The sequence below is a fragment of the Colletotrichum abscissum genome, assembly GCF_030869225.1.
Source record: "Colletotrichum abscissum strain IMI 504890 chromosome Unknown Scaffold_36.1, whole genome shotgun sequence".
NCBI lineage: Eukaryota > Fungi > Ascomycota > Sordariomycetes > Glomerellales > Glomerellaceae > Colletotrichum > Colletotrichum abscissum.
The window spans coordinates 273,500-292,279 of NW_026850276.1; the positions used below are offsets into that span (position 1 = coordinate 273,500).

The 18,780-nt window shown below is 52.6% G+C and overlaps 8 protein-coding genes across 8 annotated transcripts; 4 read left to right on the forward strand and 4 right to left on the reverse strand.

Moving 5' to 3' along the window:
* Positions 1–1,278: 1,278 nt before the first annotated feature.
* On the reverse strand, positions 1,279–1,629 carry CABS01_12248 (uncharacterized protein; the record flags this gene model as incomplete). The annotated part of the gene is made up of 1 exon (XM_060545602.1): positions 1,279–1,629. The coding sequence occupies one exon, from the start codon at positions 1,627–1,629 to the stop codon at positions 1,279–1,281; it is 351 nt and encodes a 116-aa protein (XP_060396775.1).
* Positions 1,630–2,333: 704 nt separating this feature from the next.
* Positions 2,334–4,217, forward strand: CABS01_12249 (MYND finger; the record flags this gene model as incomplete). Its single annotated transcript, XM_060545603.1, has 1 exon — positions 2,334–4,217. One exon carries the CDS (start codon positions 2,334–2,336, stop codon positions 4,215–4,217), a length of 1,884 nt encoding a protein of 627 aa, XP_060396776.1.
* A 1,340-nt stretch (positions 4,218–5,557) lies between these two features.
* On the reverse strand, positions 5,558–7,048 carry CABS01_12250 (eukaryotic rRNA processing protein EBP2; the record flags this gene model as incomplete). Its single annotated transcript, XM_060545604.1, has 3 exons — positions 5,558–5,883; positions 5,973–6,672; positions 6,740–7,048. The coding sequence occupies 3 exons, from the start codon at positions 7,046–7,048 to the stop codon at positions 5,558–5,560; spliced, it is 1,335 nt and encodes a 444-aa protein (XP_060396777.1).
* A 2,747-nt stretch (positions 7,049–9,795) lies between these two features.
* CABS01_12251 (cyanate hydratase) lies at positions 9,796–10,432 on the reverse strand (the record flags this gene model as incomplete). Its single annotated transcript, XM_060545605.1, has 3 exons — positions 9,796–9,817; positions 9,891–10,327; positions 10,406–10,432. The coding sequence occupies 3 exons, from the start codon at positions 10,430–10,432 to the stop codon at positions 9,796–9,798; spliced, it is 486 nt and encodes a 161-aa protein (XP_060396778.1).
* Positions 10,433–11,600: 1,168 nt separating this feature from the next.
* Positions 11,601–12,836, reverse strand: CABS01_12252 (uncharacterized protein; the record flags this gene model as incomplete). Its single annotated transcript, XM_060545606.1, has 2 exons — positions 11,601–12,516; positions 12,571–12,836. 2 exons carry the CDS (start codon positions 12,834–12,836, stop codon positions 11,601–11,603), a joined length of 1,182 nt encoding a protein of 393 aa, XP_060396779.1.
* Positions 12,837–14,352: 1,516 nt separating this feature from the next.
* CABS01_12253 (uncharacterized protein) lies at positions 14,353–14,670 on the forward strand (the record flags this gene model as incomplete). Its single annotated transcript, XM_060545607.1, has 1 exon — positions 14,353–14,670. The coding sequence occupies one exon, from the start codon at positions 14,353–14,355 to the stop codon at positions 14,668–14,670; it is 318 nt and encodes a 105-aa protein (XP_060396780.1).
* A 662-nt stretch (positions 14,671–15,332) lies between these two features.
* On the forward strand, positions 15,333–15,605 carry CABS01_12254 (uncharacterized protein; the record flags this gene model as incomplete). Its single annotated transcript, XM_060545608.1, has 1 exon — positions 15,333–15,605. One exon carries the CDS (start codon positions 15,333–15,335, stop codon positions 15,603–15,605), a length of 273 nt encoding a protein of 90 aa, XP_060396781.1.
* Positions 15,606–17,608: 2,003 nt separating this feature from the next.
* CABS01_12255 (uncharacterized protein) lies at positions 17,609–18,687 on the forward strand (the record flags this gene model as incomplete). The annotated part of the gene is made up of 2 exons (XM_060545609.1): positions 17,609–17,649; positions 17,706–18,687. 2 exons carry the CDS (start codon positions 17,609–17,611, stop codon positions 18,685–18,687), a joined length of 1,023 nt encoding a protein of 340 aa, XP_060396782.1.
* Positions 18,688–18,780: the final 93 nt, after the last annotated feature.

Sequence of the window (18,780 nt, forward strand, 5' to 3'; positions counted from 1 at the left end):
AGTGGCGGGTGTTAGATGGCAGGTACAGCGGCGCGGCGTGACCGGTACCTGATGTGCTGTCTAGACTTTGCCTGCCCCATGCGGAACGAACCCTGGGTGTTTCGGTCTGTACGTAGGTACTTCGAGGCTCAAGAGACTCGACGGACTCGGTTCATTGCGAGGGATGATGCAGTTCGAGAAAGCATGACTGAGTTTGGTAAAATCAAGCTGAATCTGTATTCCTGTGATGTTGAATTCGAACTCGGGAAAGGGCTTGGCCGGATGGTTGTGAATATGCATGCAGCAGGATGTCATTTGACTGTCCGGTGTCGCTCCCCTATCAACGGCGTAGAGAGATTTTGCCTCACGATGTTCCAAACAATCCGTCCATGGGAGCTCGTCGAGCTGGCGGTCGCGTCAAAATATTAACCCGGTCGGACTCTGTCCGGCCGAGGGAGCATCGCAACATCAATTGCGCTGATATAAGCTGCATGATACCATGCCCCGTCGAGGAGTATCCGTACAGTTTAGAGGAATAAGGTAGAAGGGCGTCGGGGAACGGAAGGACATGATCGGTTCACTGCTGGCCATGTTCACGCAAGGTAAGGTACGGTAGGTTGCTGTTAAATCTCGCCGCGTTTGCCCATGAAAAATCGGACACCCATGACTTGACTACAGGCATAGAAGGATGAGGTTCTCTACCGCGGGCACCGCACCTTCCCTTACCTTACCTACCTAACTTACCTACCTTAGCTTATTGCCATACTTTACCTTAGCGATCCCATATGATGATTCCCTGCCCTCTGCCTGCCCCCTTCCTGTCCGTGGGCTCCATCACCACAGTTGCTGCTCATTTTACCGCCAATCATGGAACCCAGGTAACGTGGCCAAGGTACCTTGCTTGACATATCGCCTCAAGGGCCTAAGGCTCAGTGCAATCGGGTGTGCTGTTGGGTCTTTGCCCAGCCCCGTCTACCTTACCAGCTTCGCTGTACATTCAACGATCAAGCAAGGAGTCGCATAGAGGCCGGTAGGGCAAGGTATATGGTGCGTTAGCAGGTAAGTGTTCCAAGCTCCCGACTAATTTGTTTTGCCAAATCAATACGTACCTAGGTAGTAGGAGGCCCTGCCATCTATGATCTATCTGCCTGCCTCCTGGATACACCTTAGAATCTTAGGTATTCTTTTGCCGTGTGCTCCGCTGTTCCAGGGAGTGTGCTTATTGCCCATGTGTGAGACGGGGAAGCGCCCTGTGTAGCTCTCCATCGTCTAAGGGCGTCGCTGGCTGAGGTGCTGTTGTTAGGTGCCCGGTTGTGTGATGAGGTGCGTCCCAGTCATGTTGGGCCCTGCTGGCTGGCGCTGGCTGGGCTGCCTGACCGGGCTGGACTGGGCCAACACTGCACAAATCTCGCGTACGTGCGGACCTGATGCATCCATCCTCATCGTCTGCTTCTCCTCTTCCCTCTGCCCCTTCTTCCTCTCCTCCTCTTTTTTTTCCCTTACTCCTACTCTTGTTCTACCCAGCCTCCCCTCGTCGTCGCTTGTCCCGCTCTTCATCGTCACCTTCTCGCGTTGAGCGTCAAGCGTCATCGCACGCATTGTCTCGCTGCTATCGCTGCGTGCCAGACCTCGCTTCCACTTTGCGTGCATCCGTCTTGTCTCTCGGCCTAGGCTTTTGGTTCCTGCTCCTTTTGGCTTTGGCTGACGCTGCCACTGCCATTTCACAGCACATCCGAGTCACGCTTCCGGGTGTCGGTCCTGAAACACAACCAAACCAATCCATCACCCTTTACCCTCCACCGTCTTTTCGCCGCTACATCGCACCCTCTTCCTTACTCCTGCGACTCTTCTTCCTACAACAAACTACTACCATCCCTTCCTGCCTCCTTTGGTTCCATTAAACCACACGATTGCCCTCGGAAAGACCGCGACCAAGGAAAAACAACAAGCCTTGCAACGCTTCCCATCGTACCTCCGACCCTCGCACCACACGAGACTACTACCGATACCATCGAATCGAGACGAGTCCGCTCACGCACGATCCGGTCCAATCCAACTCAATTCTCACACACACCCACACAACAATATCGCCACCCTCGAGCGACCCCAACCCCAAACCTCGATTTCTTTCTCCTCATTTTGCTCTTCACTCGGCACACCTCGAGATCCATCATCTGCCCATCGACCTGTTGAGCGAGCACGAATCAACATACTCCTTCTTTCAAACCTGTCAAAGGGGCCACCCAAGCTGGAAGGGATTTGTCACATTCGTACCTTTCCACGGCTGCACTGCCTGGCCCCATTCGACTTGAATAACCCTTGAATCCATCTCGTCGTCTTACTCGTCATTCAAGATGAGAGAAGTCAATTTCAGTATCCCAAACGTCAACAAGGCGTCGGTCGGCATAACGACCGCCCTCTATGACAGACGAGCTCTCGACTGCACGTCTACCCTTCCTCTCATCAACTCTCTCAACCATCTCGCCTACCTCACCACATCCTCGGCTCGCATCCGCGATATTCTTACCGTCGACGGCGGCATCGAGCGCTTGGTATGCATTCTAAAACGCGGTCGGAGCAAGGACATGATGGACATGTGGAAGTGGAACTTGGCTTTCCAGTGCGTCGTCAACATTGGTGTCAGAGGCACCGAAAACGTCCGCACCAGGGTTGTCGAGGCCGACATGGTCCCCGTCATTGCTACCATTCTCGACAACTACATTAAAGTCACTGAGAAGTGCAGAGACAAGTCGGACGATAAGAGCAAGGACCATCATCACCGCCACAGGAGCCACGAACACCGCAGTGTACACAAGGCTCCATCCTTCACCAACAGATCCACCCGGACAGAAGTTGATCAGAGAGCCTCCAGACGCCAGGCCCCTCCTCCCTCCATCGACGTTTCTGCTACCTACGCAGGCTCCTCGTCCTCGAGCTCCGCAGTCGATCAACAAAACACCGAGTCCACGCCCACTCCACCCCAGTATCCGCTGGCGTCCTCCGCCGAGCGACCTGCGTTCCCTGCCCACCGTCACCATCATCATCACCACCACCATCATTATCGTGCCGCCGAGGCTCGCCATGCCGTTGCATCTCCTTCTCGTCAGGTCGTTCAGCCGTTGGCACCCGCCGTGCCTGCCACTGAAACTATGGAGGGCTTTGTCAGACCTGTGCGCGATGCTGACCGCCTTGCGTCGATGATGACTTTTGGCAACGCAAATTTGGTCTCGCAACCGTCTTCCCCCACAACTCCCCTGCCGCCTCCGCAGATGCGCTCTCCCACCGTCCGACCTACCTCGGGACTTGCACCAACAAATCGCTCCCGTCGTCGTCCTTCCATTCGTCACCAAAACTCCACCGTCGACTCGGATGACTTGGTTGGAGATGACGCGCCATCTGATGAGTCTCCCGATGCTGAAATGTCGGGCACTGGCACTGAGATTCAGTCTGCCGTTAATATCCAAGATATCACCATGGAAGAGGGAGACAGCATCCTAGCTGGTTCTACCACAATGGACCTGAACACCCCGACTGTGTCAGAAACTCAGGATACTGGAGCCTTCAACATCACACACCGCGGCCCTGTGGAAACTAGCAACACAGCTGCTACGACGCCAGCCCCTGTGCCTGCCATCGGCTTGTCACCGAACCGTCCCACTATGGTTACACCTCCTCAGCCGGCCATTCCCAACGCAAGCGTTCCCCGCTATCTCCTTGACCGACAATTTGTACCCAACGCCCAGATGCTTGCCGCAATGCCGCGTGAAGAAGACGTCTTGATGTCCCTTCAGTTGCTTGCATACGTCTCCAAGTATTGTGGCTTGCGGTCGTATTTCCAAAAGAGCCACTTGGTCCCAAGGCTCAAGATTGGAAAGGAACTCCGCTACTTGGACGGCGAGGACGCTTCCAAAGAGCAGATTGAAGAGGAAGAGCTGGAGGAGGAGTTTTTGTTGCCCAACGACTTCAACATTTTCCCTTTGGTCGAGAAGTTCACAGTCCGACATCACAGCACAGATATGCAATACTGGGCTGGCGTCGTCATGAGAAATCTGTGCCGCAAGGACGATACCCGCGGAGGCATCCGTCAGTGTGCGTATTACCAGTGCGGCAAGTGGGAAGAGTTTACCCGCCAATTCGCCAAGTGTCGCCGCTGCCGCCGCACCAAGTACTGCAGCAAGGAGTGTCAAAAGAGTGCATGGGCTTTCCATCGCCACTGGTGCGTGGCCGCGACGCAGTGATCCATGCCACTCAGTGCTCCACAACGTTCGACTATACCCCGGAAAGCGCCTTCGGAGGCGCGATGTTTATAATACGGATTCTTTGCCGCCCACAGGTGGCACAGCATTGCACAGCACAGCGTTTTTTCTAAATGCATGGCGTTTCCCTCGATACCACTGGTCTTTCAGCAGCATATTCAGGTCCGGCATTGGGTGCTTGCCATTCATGGTGACGGCATGGCTCCCCTTATTCCAGGACGATATATCCTCAGTTTTTCCTCAGCCTCACATGCCCTCCACGAAACGGACTGCCCAAGTCCTCGGCAAGGCACTATTCCCTCGACTATATCTATACTTTCACCACGGTGGTCGATATTGACGGGCTTCAATCTGCCAGTGTCGACCGTTTTCCAGCAACGATCAGCACGGAACAGCAGATGACCACTCGGGAAGATTTGGACGGTAGCACACGCATCTGACAAATCGTCGAAGGCGGCATACGCAACATTCAAAACTACCAAGATTGTGTCCCGCTGGACTCTCAATGCGGCATGGAGACGGTCTTAATGTCACGGATTTACATTTTCTTGGTCTTGGGCTGATGGGCTGGCGAAGCCCGCAACGGAAGGATGGAGATGATGGTTACATTGGCGGCTCACTTGGATTGAGAGAATGCATAGGCCGCCCAAGATGGATGGCAGGATAGTATCCTCCAGGCTCCTTTTCCCAATTCCTTTGAAGTAGGATAGCACGAGCAGACGGGAAAGCTTTGCGCAATGCTCCAGGAGTACATATTCCGAGTAGCAAGCGAGGATGATGTACGTATTGTTATGAGAGATCAACTACTATAATGTCAGAATTTATGCGGTCTTTCGAACCTTCTACCCGTATCGTCGTTGTGCACAAACATGCTAATGGGATGTGGTGATGACGTGTAATGCCACGCCTCTTGCGACGAGAAGTTGATTCAAAGCCGTCAGGGCTGAACTCTCGGCCTGTTTGGCGCGCTTGCTAGAAAGTTTATCGCGTACCGTCCACATGGAATTGGGACGAAGTTAATTTGAACTTTTTTGGGATATCTTTGCCACAATATATGCTGACCAGTGGGTCAGTGAGGGATTCGAGGCTTTTTGGGATACAACACGAGAAGACAAGGAAATGACATTTGATGCCTACGTTCAGTATGAAAGGTCACTAAAAAGCAGTTGAATCATATCATTTGTGGATTACCATCGAACCCGAGGGGTATTTGCTCCTCCGTTCTAGTTTTTTGTTTACAGACTCTCCTCCTTCCATTCCCCCCTCCAACCCCTGACTTTTTACGCTACAGAAAACAGCAATCTCCTTTTCTTTTTTCCCCGTTACTTATTCATGGCCTTTCTCCTGTTCTTGCCCGGCCGCTGCTGGGGCTTCTTGCCGATGCCGCCCTTCATGCGCTTGGCGTTGAACCCGCTCAAGTCGCCGGAGCTCACGGCATCGCCCGACTTTGCGTGGCGCTTCTTTCCGCCGAAGCCGTACTTTTCGTTCTTCTTGGACCGCTTGGCGTTGACGCCGCTGCCGGATCGGCCGCCGTCGCGACCGCCGCGCTTGCCGTCCGAGTTGGTGTGACTCTTGATCTCGTTGTCGACGCCGACGTCGAAGAGGTCGGCCTCGCGCGTGTCGAGGTTGGAAGAGTTTTCTTGACGTTCTGGGTTGGGGATAGTTAGTGACCGGTTCGGACTGAAACGAGTACTGAAGCACGCAGCTAGCAGCTTTAGGGAGGGAGGTGTAACTTACTCCTCTTGAGCGTCTTGATCTTTTCGAGTGTATCCTTCTTGGCCTTTTGGCGCTCCTGCAACTTGGCGACCTGCACCTGCTTGCCAAACTTCTTGAGGTCTCTGAGCTTTCTCGCCTCGGCGGCAGCCTTCTTGGAGCTGGCCTCCTCGATAAGCTTGGCCTTGACCTTATCCATCTGTCCGTCGTCCTTGACCATCTCCGCAAAGTAGTCCTTAGGGCGGGAGAATGGAGTGCCCTCCTTAATCAGGAGCGCGCGGCCCTTGCGCGCGGCCTCGAGGGACTGTGAGAGCAGGGCGAGCTCGCGCTGGAGGTCGTCCTGGGCATCGGGGACGGCCTCGGCGGTTGGTTTGGATGAAGCGACGGTCATGTGCGATGTGAAGGAGGCTGTGGAGGATGTGTCGATTCGAATGCGGTTCAGGGAGGCCAGGAGGGCGGCCTTGTTGTTGATTGTGAGCTTGGTGTGGGGGATGATGTCCTCGAGATCCTCGTCGTCGCCTTCGAGATCCGACATGGGAACGTCGTCCTCTTCGGGGTCAACCTCTGAGTCCTCCTCGTCATCTGATTCGCCGTCCTTCTCCTCGATTTCTGTGGGTGTCTTGGTGGCTGTCTTGGCCTTCTTGGATGGACGCTCGATCTTTGCTTCCATCTCGATATCGGAGTCGCTGTCACTATCTGTGTCGTCCAATGCTTCGATATCGAGCTGGAGAACTCCTGTCAGCAACCATTCTAGGGTCCCGGGGTTTTCGCGGTGTGCAAGGAGCACGAACCTTGTCATCCTCTTCTTCGTCGTCGTCCTCGTCGTCCTCCTCTTCTTCCGAGTCGGCATCCTCAAAGTCTGCGTTCAAGGTGATGCCACCCTCAATGGAGATGACAGAGGCATCGTCTCCTCCCTCATCGTCTTCCATCTCGTCGTCCTCGTCATCCTCTTCGACGCTCTTGTTCTTCTTGTTCTTCTTCTCTTGCTCCTTGGCGGCTTCGCGGTGCTTCGCCTTGATCTTGCGCTCTTCCTTGACCTTCCGCAGGTCGATGCCCTTCTCGGCCGCTAGCGCAAGCTTGAGTTTGGATTTGGTAACCATGACTGCAGAAAATATCTGAAGTGCACTGATATTGGATTGGTCGCAAAAGTATGCTGGATCAACACTCTTTACGGTCGGGTTGCGGTAACGTGGGGAGGGTCCTCAGAAAAAATGTCGATTGAAAATAATTCTGCCGCTTTGGTGACCCACTCAGTCGAGGCGGTCAAGCATCATAGTGGGGTTGGTACTCCATAGTGGGTATGGCCCCCCGACTTGGTAAGCAGCCATTGGTTAACCATTTTTTACTTGTCTTCAATATTGTCTTGAGATCATTCTCATTGCAATGATTCACAACGAAACAAGACGCGGATGAAGATGATCTTCGCAAGTCTGCCTCCAATTCAACTCTCTTGAACACATACATCTGCATATATTATTAAAACCTAGCCATCATTCTCTGTCCAAACGAAGGAATACACTCAAAAACTCGGACGGTCGGACATTCCATAATGGAAGTGTTAACTATCATTGTGTGGTATATGAGCTATACTGTATCGTCAACCAGACACATACGACCATACCCATTGGAAAACTCGAGATCCCGTCCGCTCTCCCATAGATAAGCCAATGAGGGCCGGATTAGTAGTTGGGTCGGTGACGACCAGCGAATATCTGGTGTTGTATGTTTTTGAATTCCTTTTTGGGTAAATGTGTCTATTCCATTGTCGTCGGCAGACAGGGTGTTGGTTTTTGTAGTTGTGCTCATGGCTACCAGAAAGAACGGATTTCATTATCTACATCCTCGATCTAGAACACGAATTCCCCACTTGCTTTTAGACACTAGGCGCAGCTTCGACAGGGAAAGGCTACTACTAATTGAAGAGAGGAGCACTGTCTAGGAAATGCCCGGAAATATAGATTCTACTAATGCAGAATCAAATGCTCTGTACTTGCGCCATATGGGCTTTGTGACCATTATCCTCTACCTGATCCACGCATGGCTATGAAAAATACAACACCTTGTTGCCTGAAACTGTTGAAAAGACTATACTTCAGGGCCAACAGAAACTACCGGACATGTCCACGGCCGTTCTGACGGGGACCTAGGCTTGAGTGCTTTGTTAAAGTTGTACGTGGGCAGTCAAGAACGAAGACTGGATTGTGGTATGGTGAAGTGGTACGGTGAAGAGGGATGAAGCCCGGGATATCCACAACGGGGCGCTCTCGTTGCGGTCTATCTAATTACATGGCTCATTTGTTCAAAGCCACCCCATCGTTGCCAGACTGGCCTAGCTCTATGGCCTCCGTCTTCGTTGAGTAGTCGAGGGAATTTGGTCGCTGCCGTTGGTGCCAGAACTGGGTTTGACATCGGTCTTGCAAGTGTTGGTAGGGGTTTCCATCACAGCTGCTTTGGCGCTTGGTGTTGAAGTCAGGTTCTGTCTTGACTTGGTATCGACAGCGTAAAATAGTATATCCGGGTCTGTTTCTTTGATAGAGGACGATCGACGTAGGCCTTGGTCTGTATTGTAGCGATGGACAAACGCATCATAGTCTCGAGGTATTTCAGTTGCTTTTTATATCAGCGGTTCCTCTCGTCTGCGGCACCAGAGCTGTTCAAGTCCGCAGTGGCCGCGTTGAATAGTGTGCTGCAGCTGCGATGTTCCTACGCAGCGCCTAGTTTCCACAATGACGAGCAGATGACTTGCCCGAGACGTAATTGATGACTACGAGTCAAGCACAAGAGCCGAACAACTATTGCAAGAACTTGGACTCTTTGACTAGGAAACCGGCAACACCCATGAAAGTTCACTATTGTCAACGTCACAACATTGCAAACAAATGGAGGCTAGCCTTCATACACTTCACCGCAACGGCGAGCAGGGAAACTTCGCCTCATTTGCTAGATCACCAGCCTGTACTCTTCGAGTCCTGCAGCACCTTTGATATGCCCGAGACAGCGATATTATACGGCATACAGGAGGGGCCTGGGGCTTGGCAATATCTTCGGACAGACGTACAAGCCAGGTGTAGGGGACCGACAAAGCATGCTTCCAGCGCAATCAAGGTAAACTGTGCGAGACTCCTCCGGACGGAAATGGCACTGAGTGACAGTTTGAGAGACAAAGGGCCAACCGGAGGGGGGGGGGGGGGGCGAATAGGGGAGTATGGAAGAGAGACGATCTTGAATACTTGTACCCGCACAAGTTCTTTGACTAGGAAACACTTGGCTTTCATTCCTTGAGCAGCTGAAACTGAACAAATTCCTTTCATGCCGAATATGTTACTCTACCAAAGACAGCAGCTTTCTGAGGTGTCGATCGTTCGATGTTTAGACTGCGGTCATTGACCCTTGCGGGATATGTTTCGATTACGAGTACTCGCCCAGTGGCTAACTATGGCTTCTTTTGATCCAATCATGTGATCAAAGAAGGGCAATTCAACGATTATGCGGCCGTCGATGCTCTATAACCCAATCAAGGTCCGCAACCTGCTATCAAGCTTGTATTATCTCCCCACTACGAGTCTTGGTCTCTCATTAGATCTGATATTGTGTAGCAGGCCAACAACCGTGGGCGAAGGTATGCTACATCGAACGAAGCTCGAGGTAACACAGTCGTGTGTCTGTGGATTGACCACCTTGGGGGATCGAATGACTGCCACCTTCTTTCATATACATTGCCACCAAGCCGAAACTCCTCGCTTCCAAACTAGCCTCGGGCGACAAACGTGATGAAAGCTGATCTATCCTCATTGCTCATTTCACATGACGCTTCTGTTTGCTGTATCCAATGACTTCATGGCTCCCCCTAGAACCGAGTGAAGGGAAGCCTAATCATTAAGGTCAGTTTCACGTTCATAGCCATGGAGCATCAAGTATAAGAAGCGAGCAAATTGTACGTACCATTTGCCCTTGAGGGTGATGACAACCCACGGGCTCCCAGCCTCATCGATCTCCTTTTCGACCTTTGTGTTGAAGCAAATCGCACTCATGATGCCGTCGCCAAACTTCTCGTTCATGACAGCCTTGTAGGCGTACCCGTAGTTTTGCACAATCTCGTACAGGCGGTAGATGAGCGGCTCGACAGGCGGCATGGGCCCGGCTCGGCCGCGGTCGGGGTAGTTGTTCAGCTGCTTCAGGTTCGCGGCCTGGATTCCGAGGAGCTCAGACAGCTTCTGGACGTCCTCTTCCGAGGCCTGTACCTGACCATAGAAGATGCCCGCAATGGCAACTTCGCTGCGGCCGAGATGCTTGGCGATTTCCTCAAACGTAAGCCCAGCTGACGCCTTCGCGTCAAAGAGGACCTGGGAATGAGGCGGCAGACGATCCGCCATGGAGGGCTAGTTGGTTCTTAATTAGTGATCGTGGAGCTTCGTGGCCGTTGTAGTTTAATATTCCCATTTGACCCTGTTACTCACATCGAGACTTGCGAGCTGTCCAGACATTGTGAAAGACAGGCTGAAGTGTTGATAGTGGAATTATGTGTGATGAAAACAATGCCAAGGATAGGGTTCGGAAGAGAGTTCGTCTAATCGAGATACGATGAGCTGAGATGAGATGAGATAAGGGAAGATATCGAATTTGAGTCCTTGTATGTGCAACTATGTATGATTGAATCAAAGGGGGAAATGTCGACGAACACCAGCCTTAAATCTTCAAGACGTGGTATTGCGGGCGGGTATTTCATCCGGACGTCATGCATTCAGATCGTCCATGGATATTGCGGGGTCGTGAGCTAAGAGAACCATCAGTCTAAGATGCGTCGTCCTGTTCGCCGTTGCCGAGGCCTCCCCGCCGGAGAAAACACGGTATTTCGGCTTCAAAGGCAAAAACCGATGCACCACAAATCGCCTGCAAATCCCGACCAGATATGATGACTAATAGTCCTTGTATTCTAGTAACTTTTATCTACTTAACCAAGGTATTTGGGCAAAGCCCGTTCCGGCACACACGGCGGTGGCCGGGAGGAAGATTGCGAAGCCATCGCACCCGAGTCTTGGCACGGATCGGAATCGGTCAGCTCAGCGGTTATCGCCCGAACCGCTCTGTAAACGGCGTTGACTGCAATGCAACTTGCGCCAACCCATTCATTGTACGTATGTTGCTACTCCATCAACGTCCCGCATGTTCCTTTTCTCCGTGTACAATAACTTTGCCACGTAAACACCTTCTAGTAATGGGCACGTCCGAAAATTTTCTAAGTGTACTATTTGGTGTAGACAAGGCGACTCCAAGTAGCCGTATGTGAAGGACGTTCTCGGAGAAGTCGTCCTACCCGAGAAAGGAGTTAATCTGACAACGTTGTACATCGATTTTGGGTAGTTTTGTGCGATGGCCCATGGCCGGCCTTGAATAGGAGATCGGTAGTGGTTGTGGTGTTTATATCGTATTCTCCCAGCATCGAGTGTCTCAGCTCCCGAGAAGCGACACGCCAATATGAGCAGGGAGAGTGCTCCCGCCAACATTCCAGATATTGTCGACCGGCAAGCGTGGCTCTGACTCCGAAGAGGGGGGTGTGCCTCTGGAGGAGCTCACGCTGTTATGCGTTGTCATAATTGGTAGCGGTTTGATGATTTGGTTCTGTGTACACCATTGTGCACAAGCCCTACCCGGTTAGGCTGGTATCGTGGAGTTGCCGGTTAGCCGTTTCCACCCCTTGAGATCCCACTCTCTCCTGGCGCCTTTCAGATCGTCCACATTTAGGATATCAACGCCCTCTTGAACAAGCACATCCCATACGTGGTTTCTGATACTGATTGGCCATGCTGGGAGATCCCAGTACCGGACCATTAAGCCGCGAGAATGGGCTTCTTTGATTTGCGCTCTCAGTTTCCCCATTTGGCCCTTTGATAGGTCACCAAACCAAACGGTGCCGAGCGCCTTCTTGAACGATACGCTCGTGTAGAAGGAGTTGGTAAGATCGAAGTTGTGACGGTCTAGGTTCAGGAGGGGAGCGTCGAAGAACGTGTCCCTGTAGGTCGTGTTTTCGACGACCATACCGAAAGGAGTGTTGCCTGTCCCGACGACGGTGATGGGCCCATAGTGGACTTTGCCATCGATGACTTTGCTCAGCCAGCCTCGCTCTCGCAAGGGCTCCAACTGACGGACCACCTCCGGCCACGTCTCCGGGCCGCTCGTCTTCAAATCCACCAAGAGAACCATGGTTTGATCCGGGCTTGCCTCATAAATGCCCCGAGGCGATTCCTGTGTGATGTTTCCGAGGTCCGCGTTCCGTTCCTCAAGCAGACGAACGAGGGGGTCTATGTAGAGACTCGTGAAGGTGTTCTTCTGACGCAGAGACCACTTGTTGTGGCCAACGAATAACTCGGTGTCCATGAGCCACACGTCTGCCTCAATGCCAATGCATCCTGCCTGGAGAGCGTCATAGATGGGTCTTTTTCTCCAGTAGTCATTATGAGAGTGGCATGGAATCGGCTCAACGATGCTCGCGCTTTCAAACTGCCCGGATGCCGTATCCCAGACCTCGCGGGCTACGAATAGTACCAGGTTCAGAAGGACAAATATCAAGCTAAGATCCAAAGTTAGCCGGGAAATCAAATATTGCGCCGTTCGCAACACTTACAGCATGGCTAACCAAACAGCGCCGCACATGATGAAGGAACGTTTCCGTGTCCATGGTTTCGGTATCATGTAGGCAGGAGGGAGTAATCCATCTTCGGAAGTAAAACTCTCAGCTGGTGTTGGCGGGACTTCGATTCCGCCTTCACTTGCGGTGTCTGCTTCCTCGGGAGAGTCTCTGTAGCGAGGTATCGTGTTGCTGTTTCGGGACCAAAATTGACGGAAGCGATCACGCACGGCGTCGATGCTGGCGCTCTTTGTAGTAGACATTCTCGAATAGGTCTGATATTCCAGCTAATATGATCGGACAATGGGTCGGAGACAGAGGCGCCTGATCAGAGAGAAGGCAAGAAGAAGAGGCCGTCGGATGGTTGCTCTTTATCTCTAGAGCATATCGTGGTAAAGTACGAGGGTTCGTAGACTGTAAGTCTGGGCTGCGGCAGTGCTATTGTACGGCAAGCCGTTTCCAAGTCCGTCAGGCAGGCTGTGCGGCACTTCGAGGTAGGAGGCCAGATAAGTATGTAGTATGAGGTACTGGCAGTGGTGGAAGGGAGGTGCACAAAGAGAAAACCAACAAAGGCAAGGGCGAATAAGTCTAGATGTTTGCGGACGAGGCAAAGAGTGAAGAACTGCGGGAGAGAGACACCAAATATAGCGGGATCTGTGAAAGTGGTTGTTGGCTTGGCTTGCTGCCTGCTTTAAGAGGGGGACACTGGAGCTAAAGATCACCGCAAGGTGAAGGTAGGTAATAAGGTCGGGTACCTCAGGGCGAGGTAGGGACAGGGCGAAATGGGGTAGGGATATAAAGGTTAAAACGGCAAGTAGATCCGAGCATGGTTAGGGATGGATGCTGGGGTAGGGACGGCGGTTGAGAACAGACTTTGGGAAGAGCTGAGAGGGTCTGAGAGCAAGATGAAGAGACAGCGAGGCACGTTGGAAAGTCGGAGGAACGGGGGCTAGGGGAAGGAGGAGAATGAGAGAGAGTCAGTGAGCTGAATGAGGGCGTGAGTGAGCGACAGAGAGCAAACGGACAAGACGCTGTGCTGTGAATGGGACACGGGTCTAGTGTCTAGCATATGGTTCCAGAAGATGTGATGTCTCCAGTTGTGTAGTGGCATCTACGGCGGCAGCAGCAACAATGCAGCAGTAGCGATACATGGATTCCATGCTAGACACTACAAGCTAAGGTACTTGGTTGGGGAGAAGGGGGACTAATGCTAGTCAGTGGGCGGCGTATTCAAGCATTTCCAAGTCATCCATGTCCTGTCCTGTTCCACGTCCGTAAAAGGGACTAAGACTAAGAAAGTCTATCAGGAGCTTAGCTAGCCCCAAGACGGTGGGGGGCGCGGGACCCGAGGGAGTGTTTCTGGCGCCTGTTTTGTTTGTGTTTGTTACCCTGGCGAAGGGGGGTGTTGGTTCAGGCCCAGGATCAATCAGTGTAACGAAGAATAAATGTGATTATGGGCTTCAGGGACAACGGTATCTGAATGTGTGGATCGTCTTGGCCAGGCAGCAGAGATATGTATCGTGTCATGGCGGTGGTTGTATGCACGGTCAGAGGCCACGAAACAAGGATAGTCATTCATTGTGTCCACGACGAGTGACGACGACAACGACGACAGTCATGCCATGGAGAATAGACAGGGCAAGAAAGTGAGGCCAAGAAAAAAGGAAGAGAGAGAGAGAGAGAGAGACAGAGAGAGGGTGTGTGTGTGTGTGAGACTATTCTCAGGTCTGGGGTCAAGTGTCGAACGTCAACCATGGAAGTAGCGCGTCGAGGTAGCGCATGGGCGATGACTCTGTGACCAGTGGAAAGGCGCACCAAGGTCCCATTGTCGTTAGCCGCAAAACAAGAGGCCAACAACTAAGGTTATTCGGCATGCCTCTCTCAAACCAAACCTGTCGTGTCGGAATGCCTCAGTCGAATGGCGAAAGAGAGTCGACGAGGGTCTGGCCGACGGGGAAATCCCTGCACTCTGGCGTTCCCGAGGTCCAGGTACCTCGTAGTTGCTTCCGGCCCCCTCCTGGAGTCAGGTACTTTGACCAGACCCTGAGACCCCTCATCCCAGCCGCTTTCCTCGACACTTCTTGCCTCTGCGGGTGAGGCACAAGGGAAACATGAGGTGCCAAGGAAAAGTCAGTGCGGAAAGTTCAGAGAGTATCGAGGATGAAAAGAAAAAGAACGAGGTACACTACTTGGAGATTGGTTGGAGACTGGTTGGAGGCTTGGCACGGGAGACAGCTACGGTCCTACAGCTGAAAGGAACGAAAAAAGAATTTGGGAAAGAGAGCGAAGGAGTACCGGCCATGGATCTCCAATCCAGTCCAGCAGCTGCGCCTTCTGCTACCAGTACGGACATCTCAGTGGTCAATGACCGTCGTGCAAAGCTGCCCGCTGTGGCCACCGATGGACACAAGGTACCTTGGGTTAGGTCCTTGGTGGAGCGCCTAAGCATCCAAGGCACTTCATGAACCATTTTCATACGGTGCATACGAAGTATCTTGTACCTACCGATAGGCGGCGTAGATACTTGCCTCCGTGGAGAAGTCATGTTCCCCGCCGTGGAATCTCCCCGCAGATGGATACCTACATTGAAGTTTGAACCCAGTCGAGCAAGTCGCAGGAACACCGCACGCCGCACCTCGCGAGAGTAAGACTGGACGGACTTTCGCTTCCTCAACTCTGAGATGGTCCGTGCTAAGCCAGTACCGGCTTTGAGACGGCGTGCTCCATGTTCTGGGCTCTCGAATCCCTCTCTCCCAATCATGCCAACATCCCTCCTTCTCGTTTTTTCTTTCTGCCTCTCATCTGGTATGCTGCCTCTACCTACACAATACTCAATACGTAGGTACCTTGCTACTCCTCTTCTCGCGCCTTTGCCTTACAGGCCATACTCTTTCAAGCATGTGGCGCAGCTCATAGGCGGATTAACTTCCATTCAAGCGACCATGAGAAACCAGCTAGTAACATTAAATCCCTCTCGCACTCCCGGCCTTGATGGTGTACTATCTATGTCACGCGCATCATTCATACCTTAATATGCTTAGATAGAGCACCAGCCCCCAGTGCCGTTTCCGAGAGGGTTCCTACCTATGTGCGGTCTGAGGAGTCCGCGCTCGTCCTAGACTGGACCAGACTGCACGAGGTAACTACCTTAGGTATCCCCACAAAATCATGGCCCTCCACCAGGTTCAAGGCCAGCCTAGAACGACCTATTACAAATGCCCTCGTTTCCTCGTGGACCACCTTGGTTCATGGCATCCCGCCGACTTGCCAGCCAGCTTACATGTGGATTCAACTCCAAGGCAGGGCAGCGTGGCGCCCGGGAAGCTTCTTGCGTGCTTGTTTGTGTACGGATAAGAACTTCGGCCGCCGCACTTTGAGCCGAAGGCGAGGCGTTTTGACCAAGTCTAGCTGCGATCTGTCAATACTCCGTTCCGTATCTCAGCCACACCAAAATAGATACACGCTCGTGTCAGCCATGCGCCCATCGCGGCATCGCCCCAGAGCGTGACTGATCGGGACATTTCCATGGGTCGCGCGGACGGCGGCACGTCCGAGCCTCCGTTTCCCGCCCAAAACCAGAAACAACAGCCATCCATCCATCAGCCATGGCCATGCTTGCACGAAGTGTTTCTGACTTGACCGTGATTATGGGCTGACTGACTGACTGACTGACTGATGAACACCCACCGACTGATGCCGACATCAAGCCGGGAAAAAGTATGGAAAAAAAAAGGCATTTGGTAAAAAGCTCAGCGCAATCGTCTACGTACGCAACTCATCAGCCGTCGATACTGAGACACGTCCGAAAACGACTGGAAGTGTCACATAATCAGACGGCCAGTAATTGAGTTTGTTCTCCTCACTCAACCACACCTCGACATCTCCGACACGCGAAACACGCCTTTCTCCGAGTCTGAAGTCTGAAGTCTGAAGTCTGAAGTCTGAAGTCTGAATCCTAGAGTCCGTCGGGCTTGCTCTGTGGGACGGACTCGGGTGCAAATACCTCACCTCGTTCCCCTACAGTTGCTTTCGCCAACCGGGGACGTAGCAGTTGTGCCAGCCACCTTGCAATTACCGCCTCATGTTGATCTGGTCTCTGGCATAGCACGTCTTCGCCCCCTTCCGCTACCATTTGCCTGGTCATGGCGGCGCCTCCGTCACCGCTGCACTTCTCCGTCAACATGAGGCGCTCATCACTGTGGCATCATCCATCGAGACGGCAATGAAGGAGGAACACTGTCCATGCATGCCCATGCGTGCGACAAGCCTGGTTCTCATCAAAAGGGATGTTCTAGTACACTTCCCATAAGAAGCGTACTCCATTGACAAACACGATCATCTCACTGGAGAAAACAAGCTCTGGATTCCAACGTGCTTCGGCCTAGATGGCGGCTCCAGGTCCCACCATCCTTCTGAGTCGCTTATCTGGTAGGTATATTCGGTGAGCTCCGCACCACATTTTCTCCGTGGGTAAGGTGATCGATTGTATTGGCAGAGGCTTTGCACTGTTGGTTGTTTGAGTCTCCCGAGAATGACTTGACAGCCACTTGCTTGGCAGGGAAAAAAATCAATTTACAGATGATCAGCGAAGCATGCAGGGCGGGTACCTCAACCTCGAGCAAAGTTTTTGTACCTATGACCAGGTGAAGCCAGCCCATGTGCTGCAGAACTGTCATTGATCAGGTGCCAAGATGCCAGATTGTGGGATTCCCGCGTGTGATCTGTCCAAGGTGGACCGGCCCTAGGGGCTTTCCGACGTGGAGACCCCTGCAGCTGCAGCACGGTACGTTCCTCCATTGCCACGACAGGGCGTTGGTTTCATGAGGTGGAGCGGGGGTTACCCCCAAAGAATGTGCCTCACTTCTTATCAGACGACCACTTGTTATCGTCGCTGACATAATACAAAATTTTCCATCACTCCCGTCCCTGAGTCGCGAATCATCCCGCCTCACCTGCAATTACGAAACCTTGAAGTAGAGGGGAACGTGTTTCTGTACTGAATCGCTCAACAAGTCATCCATTCAAGTCAGTCGCAATGCCTCACAAACATACCAGGAGGGAACAGGATCCCTCAGCGTAAGTTTCAACCGCCTGAGATGCCGTTGTGGCATGCACTAACCGGCTTCATGCAGATTTGATCTCCCCCCATCACAAATCGCGAGGCCGCTTCCCGTTCAGCTGCGAAGTCGAAAAGCTTTAGCCAATAATGCGAAAAACACCAAGAACGGCAAGAATGGCAAAATCCAAAAGACAGAGAATGATGGCGTCTCCAAGAAGAGAAAAGGTCGCAGCAATGATGACGATGCTCCGAGAGCTTTCAAGCGCATCATGTCGTTGGCGTCGGGCAGGAGACAACGATCTGGTCTAGATAATGGCGAGACGGTGGCCCAAAAGAAGAAGGCAGCTAAGAAAGCTGCGGCAGCCGCGCAGAGCGAGACCAAGGCTGAGGAGACTGGGAAGCCCGAGATGCCCACGATCAGGCCGGGTGAGAAGATGTCCGATTTCGCTGCCCGCGTCAACGCAGCCCTACCCCTGGCCAACCTTGTCAATAAGACTGAAAGGGGCGGAAAAGATCCTCTCGGTCTCAAGACCGTCAGGACGCGGAAAGAGAAGAAGATGCACAAGCTATATGACCAGTGGCGTGAGGAAGAGCGCAAGATTCAAGAGAAGAGAGAAGAGGAGCTCGAAGAGATCGCCGAACGCGAGCTAGATGAAGAGATCAACGGCGGTACCTTTGGCAATTTCGGACAGACCTCAAAGGCCTTCTACGAACCTGGGCAGGACAAGAAGAAGGGTAAAAAGGGGAAGAAGAGTAAGGGCGCAGACCGCGAAGAAGATCCTTGGGCGGTGCTCAAGAAGATGCGTGCCGAGGCCAAAGTAGGGCTCCATGATGTCGCGCAGGCTCCGCCAGAACTTCACAAGGCCGGCAGAGATAAGCTGTTGGTCCGTGGTGCGGCCGTTGATGTCTCCAACGTGCCAAAATCCGCTGGTAGCCTGAGAAGGCGTGAAGAGCTCCAGGAAACCAGAGAGGCATTCCTTGTGGCTTACAGAAAACAGCAGGAGGAAAAGTTGGCTAAGCTTGCCGTGACGAGATCTCGAGATACCCAAAACTAGCAGTAACAAAAGCCTGTCTTTGAAGACACCGATGAAAACCTAGAGTCACTTTGATTTAATTATCTACCTCATATCTTGTCTACTTGAGATGTG